This window comes from Pogona vitticeps, chromosome 1, assembly GCF_051106095.1.
Source record: "Pogona vitticeps strain Pit_001003342236 chromosome 1, PviZW2.1, whole genome shotgun sequence".
NCBI classification, from domain to species: domain Eukaryota; kingdom Metazoa; phylum Chordata; class Lepidosauria; order Squamata; family Agamidae; genus Pogona; species Pogona vitticeps.
In genome coordinates this window covers 294,581,407-294,593,198 of record NC_135783.1, presented here as the reverse complement: position 1 = coordinate 294,593,198, position 11,792 = coordinate 294,581,407, and the positions used below count along the sequence as shown (strand labels likewise).

Genomic DNA, 11,792 nt, shown 5'->3' with positions numbered 1-11,792 from the left:
ACCTCTTAATGAGGGTGAAAGAGGAGGGTGCAAAAAATGGTCTGAAGCTCAACATAAAAAAAAACTAATATCATGGCCACTGGTCCCATCACCTCCTGCTAAATAGAAGGTGAAGATATAGAGGCAGTTACCGATTGTACTTTCTTGGGCTCTATGATCACTGCAGATGGTGACAGCAGCCACAAAAATAAAAGCTTCCTGCTTCTTGGGAGGGAAGTGATGACAAACCTAGACAGCATCTTAAAAAGCAGAGACCTCACCTCGCCAACAAAGGCCTGCATAGTCAAGGCAATGTTTTTTCCAGTAGCGATGTATGAAAGTGAGAGCTGGACCATAAAGAAGGCTGTCTGCCGAAGAATTGGTGCTTTTGAATGGTGGTGCTGGAGGAGACTCTAGAGAGTCCCCTGGACTGCAAAGAGAACAAACCTATCCATTGTGAAGGAAATCAACCCTGAGTGCTCACTGGAAGGACAGATCCTGAAGCTGAGTCTCTAATACTTTATTTCCTGAGAAGAGAAGACTCCCTTTGTGATGTTGGGAAAGTGTGAAGGCAAAAGGAGACGGGGACGACAGAGGACGAGATGGTTGGACAGTGTCATTGAAGCTACCAACATGAATTTGACTCAACTCTGGGAGGCACTGGAAGACAGGAGGGCCTGGCATGCTCTGGTCCATGGGGTCACGAAGAGTTGGACACGACTTAACGACTAAACAACAACTACTGCTATTACTCGGTGTTGTGGGAAGTCCAAACGGGAGAGAGCACAATTGTAATGGGACGTTGTCAAATTGGAATCATAGAAATTTGTGATGATTTGATGGATAGAGAAAGTACGCATTGTGGAGGTCAATCACAACAAAGCAGTATCCCTGCGAAAGGAGAGGGATGGTAGTGTTGAGGGTGAGCATTCTGAAGTGTCTGGGTCAAATGAATTTATAAAGATTTCTAAGGTCGAGAATAGAATGGAGTCCTCCATCCTTTTTGGGGATTATAAAATATCTGGAGTAAAATCCATCATGCAGGGTAGAGGGAGGGACAATGAGTATGGCTTGTTTTTGTAGAAGAGAACTTCTTCACGGAGAGGAAGTGAGTATGGAGTAGACTTAATGGTTCTAGATGGTGGGGTATGTTGGAATTCAATGAACTAACAATTTTTGATAAAGAACCCACTTATTGTTAGCGATTTGGCACCAAGTACTGATGAATGGATGAAGTCTTGTTTGGAATGTAGATAGAAGGGGCCTATGGATACTGCTTACCCTTTTTTGAGGGTGTTGAAAGGGTTGCTGGCATGGTTGTTGGTGCTGAGGTCGAAAAGCAGGTGTTTTTGATGTAGATGGACCTGGATAGGATCCAGCAGAAGCTTGTGGTTTGTACGGTTGATATGATTGTTGGCAAGGTTGAAACTGCTGGTGAAAGAAAGGCTGTCTTCGGAATTCAGGACGCTGATACTGGTCAGGTTGTTGGGTGGAATATGACTGTGCCGTCTTATGGAGTTTATGAAGATTATCAATTACTTCATCTGTTTTAGTATTGAAAAGGCCAGCACCATCAAATGGAAAGACTTCTATCCTTGACCTAGTATCATCTCAGATACTAGCCGATCTCAGCCAGGCATGGCGCCTCAAGGCAATAGAGGTGGACATAGCTTTAGAGTCCGCATCCATGGTATGGCGAGAAGCAATTCTCTGCTGTGGATATTTAAGGCCTCATTCTTGGTGGTGTCTAGAATTCTATCCCATAGCTGGCAGTGGTACACATCCATAGCGGTTTGATAATTGGCAACCTTCATGATGAATGACATGAGAGAATAGAGATGTCTCCCAAGAATGTCTAGCTTTCTTTCTTCTCGGTTGGTGCTCTCGATTGATTAGATTCCATGATAATTGAATTTGCTGTTGAATGTTTGGAGAGAAAAGCTGTGTCCGGGCCATTAGTTTTGTAGTGATTTTCATTGTGTCTCGAAATTTGAAGCGAGGAGGGAGTTTTGGCCCATGGTTCTTTTACTAACTCGAGCATAGCCGGGATGAAACTTAAGCTAAGGGGTGGTGTCTTATCCTGATCCAAGTCATCAAAGACCAGGTCTTTCTTTTGAGGTGGTGGTTCTTCAATATCCAGTTGTAAAGACGTTGACATTTGCATTACGAGCTGAGAATAAGATGTGAAATCCTCTGATGGGGATGGTGGATGGTTTTTGCCCACATCAGAAGATGGGAGTCGGTAAATTAGTGGGTGATTCTTGGGATATACTGGATGTTGAATCTTGAGTAGAAAGAGAAGATTGTGAGGATAGTGAGTGGTATGGTTTGATTGCTGAAGCAGACGGTTGTGATGATGGAGGTCTAGGTACACTTGATTCTGGGTGCTGTTCGATGTCAGGAGGGGGGATCCCTTGTAGGTGGTGGTGACTTGGAGAGATGTATGATGTTGAGAGTGTCTGGGTTTTTCGGGCTCCTTGGCCGTATTCTGAAGGTTGTTCTTCCTGACGTTTCACCAGTCTCTGTGGCTGTCATCTTCAGAGGAACAGGAGTATGAACTCTGTCCATGCTCTGTTGCTGTTTGTTGGGTGGTTGAGTATTCATAGCTGTGGGAACAGTTTTTGTCCTTTTCAGGAGATAGGGTGATGATGGTGATCAGCGTGTTTTTGTTGTTGATGTATTGTGATAAGGGGGGAGAGATTATCTGTCACTGTGATTGATGAGTGTCTTTAGCTGGTCTTTTGTGTGCAACGATCCCTGGTCCTTGTGGCTGGGTAGAGTTTGTTGACCTTTTGCAGGCTGTATTTTCCAGTGCTGTGAGCCAGGCCTTATTAAGTTTTAGACTTTCCTCTTTTTTGTTGAAGCTCTGTTGGCATTCATAGATTTCAATGGCTTCCCTGTACAGTCTAACATAATGATTGCTGGTGTTGTCCAGTACTTCAGTGTTTTGAAAAAGAATTTCATGTCAAGCTTGTTTTAGGGCATGTTCATCTACTGCTGATTCTTCCGTTGTTTTAGTCTGCAGTGTCTTTCATGTTCTTTGCTTCTGGTGTGAGTGCTGCTTTTTGTGGTTCCAATATGTCTGGAAGAGTGTTTAGCTCATTTGGGTTGTGGTAGAGAATCTGGTACTGGAAGAGTGTGTTTGAGAGCTGATTTCATAGGGATCGATATGTGGCGAGTTGATGTTGGATACACTGTGGATAAACGATGTCGGTGTCGTGGCGGTGAAGGTGATATGGAAGGCGAGTATCAGGGTGGAGAGGCTTATCTCACCCTTCTTGGTTTGTCGTAATAGACATGCTCAGTCTGGTCTTCATATAGTAGGGGTCGTAGTGGTGGTACTGATCCCCATAGTCATCTCGAGTTGGGTATCAAGATGGTTTATGATAATAGTAAATTTCCCTGCATGGAAGAGCATATTGGACTGGAGAAAGGTGTCGTGTGTTCGCCTGGCACTTGCAGGGAGGCTGGTGAGACGATTACAAACCAGGGACCTGAACAGGTACAGTCATGCCCCGCTTAACGATTACTCTGCATTACGACGAATCTGCTTCAGGACAATGTTTTTTCGATTGCAAAATGATGTTTTAAATGGGTTTTTTTCGCTTTGCAAAGATCGGTTCCCTGCTTTGGGAACCAATTCTTCTCATTACGATGATCAAAACAGCTGATCGTAGGGTTTTCAAAATGGCCACCGGGTGTTCAAAATGGCTCCCCGCTGTGCTTAGGGACGGATTCCTCTCTATACAGGCACCGAAAATGGCCACCGTATGAAGGATCTTTGCTGGACGGTGAGTTTTTAGCCCATTGGAATGCATTAACCGGGTTTTAATGCGTTTCAATGGGTTTTTAATTTTCTCTTTATGACATTTTCGCTCTACAGCGATTTCGCTGGAACAAATTAACGTCGTTAAGCGAGACACCACTGTATTGCCCACCCTGATGATCTAGGGCTTGAATGGGCCAAGGCCGAGCTGGAATGAACATCAGCTGGAGATAAGCCAGTACTCGGCAAAAGGCTGGTAATGGAACCCACAGCCTGAGCCGTTGTTAAATTTGGGTTATCTCTATCCAAAATCGAGCCAGGGGTGTCTCTAGATTACTCAAGGATCAGTGGTGGATGCCCTGGTTGAGGTGGATCTATTTGAGTTGATTTCGTATGTTTCTTAAGTTTTCTTAGGTTTGGCCTTATCCTCCTTTTTCCTAGATGAGCCATCAGGACGAATTGGAGCGTTCGATATGGATATCGAGCTCGATTTCAAAGTGGACTTCAAAATATCTTTTTGACAAGGCAATGGAGTCGTTAGGCTCGATATCGGGTGAGTAGTTTCTTGACGCTCTGGACACGGAGTTGGAGAAGTTGGTGGGTCCATGGGGGCCAGATTGAGAGACTTTTCCCAAAGGTATGAGCGAAGTCTTTGTAGGTGTAGTTTTAGAGCGGGTGTTGTAAGCTTTTTAAACTCGGGGCAGGAGTGTGTTTGGTGCTATTTCCCTAAGCAAAAAAAGGCAACCATTGTGACCGTCGGTAAGTGGTATCTTATTCGTGCAAAGCACACACTGCTTGAAAGGCGCTGGGGCCCCCATAAAAGGTTGGGGGGAAAGGGAGGGAAAAGTGGTGATGGAGGGAGAGAAAAAACTCACATAGAAGAAAAAAAGGACTGAGATAAATTGAAAAGGAAAAACAGATAACTTACAGGGGAACGTCCAACACAGATATGATTAAAATAGAAAATGAAAGAAATGATTGAAAGAAGCAGTAAATAGGCAGTAAATGATCTCAGTACAGTGGGGTCTCGACTTACAAACTTAATCCGTATTGGAAGGAAGTTTGTAAGTCGAAAAGTTTGTAAGTCGAATCAGCATTTCCCATAGGAATGCACTGAAAACCATTTAATCTGTTCCGGCTGTTTTTGGTTCTTAGGTTGAGGGGCATTTCCCACAGGGACTAATGCAAAGCCAGTTAATCCGTTCCTACCACTAGGGGCAGATTTTTTCTTTTTTTCCTTTTAACCTAAATGACTTAGGTTTTTAAAAAAGGAAAGAAAAGAGGGAGAGAAGGAGGGAACAGACATCTTTTCAACAGAACACCCTGAAAAGCACATTTTCAGCCAAGACAAGCACCTTCTGGGAAAAACCAAGCACCTTTCAGAGAACAGATCACCTTGAAAAGCACCTTTTCAATCAAGACAAGCCAATGCAAGCACCTTTTGGGGAAAAGGGGGGCAGCAAAGGAGGGAGGGAACACCTTTTAAAATTCAAAAATCAAAAATTAAAAAAGTGCCAAAAAATAAAAATACAGTCCGTACCGCACTGTACCAGGCAACACCAGCAATACCAGGCAGTACCAGGCAGTCTGAAGACTGTCTCCAAATCCACTCTCAAAATGCTGGGAAGAGCGAGGAAGCAGATAAGCATCCTCTTCACTGGCCAACGGTTAACTGAAAGTTCAAATTTCATGCTTTCCCCACCTCAAACACATTTTTTTTGTTTGTAACTCGAATCTAAGTGTGCAAGTCGAGTCAATATTTTTCTATCAGAGTGGTTTGTAAATCGAAATGTTTGTAACTCGAGCCGTTTGTAAGTCGAGGGTTGACTGTAATTGCTCTAGAGTTCCGAAACAGGTCCAACCGGTGGCAGCAAAAAGGAACTGAGGGGACCTTTGGAGGGCAGAGCATACGCTCCACAGCAGACTGTCCTACTAATCACATGTCTTTAAGCTCTAGAAACTTCCGAGATGTCCTGCACAGGTGTAGAACTACCGAATTGTGTGCATTCGCAGAGGTCATGAAGAAGAAACAGGACCTTTTTTTAAAGCTTATCCAAAAGAGTACTCTTTCAGTAACAACGCCCAAATGCAATGCTGAAGGATTATATGAAAAGCATGTAAATCAGTAACTCCGGTTAAACTTTACAGCTCAACCGTCACCCCCCCCCAGCAGAGTAATTTGTTATTCACAAGAACAGAAGACTGCATTTTGCAAATCTGCCTGGGTTCGCATACTCCTCACCTAATCTACACCCAGTTTAAATGAGAGATTTTGTTTTGGTAATCTGGAATGGTATGGAAATACATTTTTTTGAAGTAGTGCCACAGGACTTCTTTTTGTTTGTTTGTTTAGTAATAATGATAGGGAAAGCACTTATATTCTTAAAGGGATGCAAGTGAAACATGCAAGAGGCAAAATATATTTCTCTCAAGAAGAATTTAACCAAAACATTGTAATAGGTCTTTTAATGTACTGATCAAGCATATGGAAATTCTTAAGAATAAACGTTTAAGAACTTTGCTTTGAAACTTCCATCAACTGTATTGTTTTCAAAGCTTTATCTCACGGCTGAATTGAAGAGTTCCTTACACTAAGATTTTCACAAGGAGCACTAAGCAGCTTTTAGATGATAATTTTTAGTCCTAGGCATTTTCCATGTGACAAATGAAAAAGTCAACATTTATAAGCAAAACCCTTAGTCATGCAGTTCTCTAAAGATGATGTATTATTTCTTTTATATGACATGAAGTCTGACAGAATTTCATATCCCTTTACAAGAGAAAATGAAACATGTAATAATTGTAATAAGAGTCTCAGAAATTGGTCAGGAGAAAAACTTTTAGGTCAGTTTATTCTGCTCACCCATAAAATAATGTTGTGAATTTTCTATAGATGAATGCAGCTTTTAGAGATCCAGTAAGGACTCTGATACCAAGTGACACATATATAAAGAAAGCTCAGCTAGATTTTCAGAGCTGAGTGACCTTTATTTATTTATTTATTTATTTATTTATTTATTTATTTATTTATTTATTTATTTATTTATTTATTTATTCATTCATTCATTCATTCATTCATTCATTCATTCATTCATTCCGCGCACTCTACCCAAAGGTCTCTGACCTGCTGAAAAGGACTGTGAAATTAGGTAACATTATAAGGTATGATACTGTATAAAGAAAATTTTCAGAGGACAAGATGGTGAAAACAAATAAAAGGAAATTACAGGAAAACAATTCTATTACTTCAAATGTACAAACACACACTATGTATGTATGTATGTGTGTGTGTGTGTGTGTGTGTGTGTGTGTGTATGTATGTATGTAATCTATCTATCTATCTATCTATCTATCTATCTATCTATCTATCTATCTATCTATCTATCTATCTATCTATCTATCTATCTATCAAAGCAGAAATTAGATTTAAACTTTTGATAGATTAATTCCCCTGATCGATGCAGATGAGTAAAAATGAAGCAAATATCCATTAATATTTACCATTATGCCTACAAAACATTTCTGAGTAAAAGAATCAGAATGATTTTTCCTTTCAGTCTTAATATGGTAACCATGGTTTAAAACCAACACCCCCCTGTTTTTCAAAGTGATTTGTCTGCTTTGTTTCTATTCAGTACTTAAGTTTCTTGAGTGGGCTCCAGCGATAGTGTGAGCACAAACCATAATGTGAAAACAATTTAATACTGTGTTTTATGATTCTCATTCTCCAGGTGGTTACAAACCATGTCAATTTAGATATCATGTTAAGTTTAATTTTTAGAAGAGATAGCTGTGTTAGTCTGTGCAAGCACTAAAGGTGTAAACAAAAAGCAAAAGAAAATTAAAAGAACAAATAAAAGAGACAAAAATGTAGTGGCACCTTAAAGTGTGAAGTTTTCTTACTTTTGGTCTGAAATAATATATGGATCCAGCTATTGTGTTTGCACAGCAAAGGGCTCCATAATTCCATATTATGTAGAACCTATTTCTGCTGCTGCTCTTTCCTGCTTACTAAGGTACCTATCAAGGTAGTATCGGCATGGTTCCAAAATATTAAGGTTGAAAGTATTCATTGATTATTACTTTGTGTAGCAAGTCAGAATAAGAGTAGGCCCACTGAATCAGTGGAGATTTGGTGAGTCATTTCCTATTTAAGTTCCATTGATTCAATGGGCCTACTCTAGTTGTGACTTCCTGTGCTAAACAACAGGAATATTTGCTGAAATCACAGATCAAGAAGATTTATTTGAAAGCTGCTGGAAAGGACACACTAATGTTCTAGCATAACAATCCCAATAAAGAATACAGAAAATTGTAGCCTAAAAAAAGCTTTAAAATATGAACAGTTCTGTCTAAACCACAAGCATTATATATGTCTATAATCATTAAAGCTTGAAGTTGCAATGGTTATTTTCCAACACATTCAATACATAATTTAAGAGGTATGATTATAGAAGATTATTCATATTCCTTGTTAATTAAAACTATTAACCCCGCACAAAGTCACTAAGTTAGATGAGGGAACCTGCCTTCCCCCATCCCGGGACAAAATTTGAGAAGAGTTGGGAGAAAGGCATTCCGCCATTGGGCGCAACCAATGGAACAGAGGTGAGACCAAGATAGAGTAAGCAGGGCAAAAGCAAAACAGATGGTGCTAGATGTAGTTCCTTCAAATCAGTGATTGAACGTACACAATGCTAGAGGAGAAGGGGTGGGTCTTTTAGAAGACACTTGAGAGCTGAATGGGATACCTCCTCCCCATTAGCTAGATATAGCTAATGGGTCCCTGTACCTTATAAAATTGGTGTAATTTCAGCAGTGTCTGTAATTATTCCCTGCAAAAATAATCAACTAGAATCTCACCTGTTAAGACCACAAATTCTGTGATGTTTTGAATGTGGAACCTAATAGAAACTGTTTTCCTAAAGCAATTGCCTCTATACTGAACATCAGACATTTGAGTCACATACAATGTCATTAGCCATCTACCATGTTGCTTGCTTCCTCATCTGATTAATAGAGAATCTTCTTTCAGTAGACATAGTGTAGATTCACCTGAAAGAACTTATTTTATCTACTGTCCTCCTCTTGTCTTTCTACTCAACCTGCTTTTGTAAAATGTATCTTTGCTTGGATTTCTGACTATGTATGAAACTTATTCTGGCTCCCCTACATGGGAGAATCTGCTTCCTAGTACATATTCCTGATGCAAATCAGAGACACAAATCTGGTAGACAATTGCCCCTTTCATAGCTTGACAACCTCTCTGAAAAACAAAGAAGAGAGGTTCAGCTTCATTTCACCAAATATAACCTTTACACGTGCCCTAGCTGTACTAGAGTGTGTGGAAATAATTTCATGAATCACTACTGTGAACTTTTCATTTGCCTTCAGATTTCATTTGGTCATTGTGTTTGTACTGTACTGTTTTGGTCTAGCTGATTTGTCCTTGTCCCTTCCAAAACCTTTCTACTGCTGAAATAAATTATAATTACTATATTGGCAGTTAGTTTGGTTTTCCTAACAATTTTTGCCCAATGTAAAATTCTTCAGTTATGCTAATTACTATATCGCCAGTTAGTTTGGTTTTCCTAACAATTTTTGCCCAATGTAAAATTCTTAAGTTAGTTTATTAAAAATCAATGTTACAAAAGGCAAGCATGTTCTCACTAATTGTGCAGGGGAGAATGCAATACCAACGAACCTGAGAAGATCTATTTCCTGATTGGAATAGACCACATTATGGAAAAACAGGCATTGAATATTCTCAAATGTGTATTTTATTTTTGATGATAGTCTAATATAATAGAATGACCAAATAGTTGCTTCTGTGGTAATCAAATTACAATGTACAGGTCTTGCTTTTTGCAAGTCTTTTAAAAATACCGGCCAAACTGCCGTTGGGTGGGCTCTGCCTGTGCAACAGGAATGATGACATTGTCAGAGGCAGATTCCTACTGATTAAAGGCGTTTTCTACTTTTGGGGTGCACATAACTTCATCTTACTGTGATCTGTGTGCACTCTGAAATCTAGAAGGGAAGTCATTATTAAATCACTGATATTCAGGTGATGATGATTATGTCAATCCTGTTGTGCAGGCACAATGCAGGATTTTGGCCAGTTAGTAAATATTGTAAGTCATTATAGGAAAAAGTAAACTTAATTTTTTTAAATGCCCTATCTTGAAAGCATATGGAAAATTATTTGAACACTAGACTAACATCTTGTACCTTCTGCTCATCAGACTTGACACAAGACACATACAGAAGATGCTTTAGCTGTAGCACAGTATCCACCAAACAACAAATTCTTAAAGAGATGAGAAAGGTTACATGGAAAGTGGTTGTGGCATTTAACTTTGCTGCTTCTACACTTATATTTTATTTAAATACTCTGTTCTTATGTATCATGGTAATAGCACCAGTTAATAGAACATATTAAATTATTATGCAGCGACCACAGTCTAATGTGAATATTACATGAGCACGAGGGTATCTAAATCTCTCCATGCTCAGATGCAGTTGGTTTCATTTCATTATTGAGCATGACATCCTCCTCCCCAAAATAAGATGTTGTATTCTTTTCCCATTTTAAACAATAAGGTTAACACAAGTCACCTTTTAAATAATGATTCAGGATTTTTTTTATTCATTTAAGTTTCAGTATCATTACAGAAAATGTTATGGTACAGAGTTGTTTAACATTAGTTTTATTTCTTTTCTCATTTAATTTCCACATGAATGCTGGTAACACTAATATCTGTACAAGATCAGTCTTAGATTTTTTTTAAAGATTTTAATTCTGTACATTTTTAAATGTATTGGTTAAAAAGGCTGTCAGCACTTAAGGAAGCGATTTTTGTTGTTTGTTTAAACAAAAGGTATCCAGTTACTGCCCAATAGTACTGAGCGGGGTGGCTGCTGGGATGACAGATATCCCTGAACGCGCAGCAAGGGGGAGGGAAACCTTGGGGCTTGATCGGGTTCCCAGTGCAGCCACTCTGCTTTTGGCACTGTGCACATCAACACGAGATACAATAAAGAACAAGCAGAAGCTCTCTGTGAAGCGGTTATGAAGCATACTAATAAGGGAAATCCAAGTGTTGTCTACACTAGTATAAATAAGCAGACAGCCTTGTTTTAAGAGCATAAGTAGTTGTATCTTAAAGATGAGAAAAAACACAAGTTCTGCAGGCACCTACCGCTGTCTACTAAAAGCTACCGCTATTGGAACTAGCATTGTACACACAAAGCAATTGCAAGAAAGGAAAAAGTTGCTTTGATATAATCAGAATAGATTTCTGTAAGATTTGTTTTAAAGGTTTTTTTTAAAAGGTACTTATTTAAATCCATTTGAAATATAGTTCAAGGTGTTGACTATACTGATCAACTTTTATCCAAATCAGAAAAAACTAGCTGTGCCGTTGCATATTACAGGATACAGTCAATGATATGTGGACATGCATCAAAACTTCTCTCTTGCCGGTGACATCATAGTCTTCCAATGACCATGACGTCAACCACCTCGCCCTTATGAAGCTCCACATACTGCTCTGTCTTTGGAGGTAGCATCAACAGTCCATTGGCACTGCGCATACTCATCAGACGACTGCTCATCTGATTCCCTACAGGGAAGCAAATTAAATTACATTATTTTTTTAAAAAAGTCTTAGATTATATTAACAGGAGAAATACAGACTAATGCAAAATATGACACTAATTTCCCAAAATGAAGCACAAAACCTGGAGCAGAAGTTTTCTTAAGGAAGGCAAAATCAAGGGTGCCATGATTAGAGCATGTTGATAGCCATCAAACAGAAGTTGAGTATGCAGGTGTCTAAGTCTTAGCAGGACATGGAAACTTGTACAAGGTTACATGGAGCTCACAGCTAGATGAATGGTGACAAGATGGTGATTGAAATACAGGGTGCCCTGAAGATATGGATCATCACTCCCATGAATGTGATGATTAGGATCCAGCCAGACAGGCAGTGGAGGGCTGAATGGGCACTCTCTCAAAGTAGGCATCAGTGATTTGGACATTGGA

General features: G+C 39.6%; 1 protein-coding gene across 48 annotated transcripts in view; it reads right to left on the bottom strand.

Annotated features, from left to right (window-relative positions):
• Window positions 1–10,364: 10,364 nt before the first annotated feature.
• GPHN (gephyrin) overlaps window positions 10,365–11,792 on the bottom strand; it is a 454,199-nt gene continuing 452,771 nt past the window's right edge. For all 48 annotated transcript variants that reach the window (XM_072986103.2, XM_078390238.1, XM_078390313.1 and 45 more), the window contains one exon: window positions 10,365–11,370. In XM_072986103.2, coding sequence (XP_072842204.2) covers window positions 11,237–11,370 — 134 coding nt within the window. In that variant the 3' untranslated portion in view covers window positions 10,365–11,236. The remainder of the gene's footprint in view (window positions 11,371–11,792) is intronic.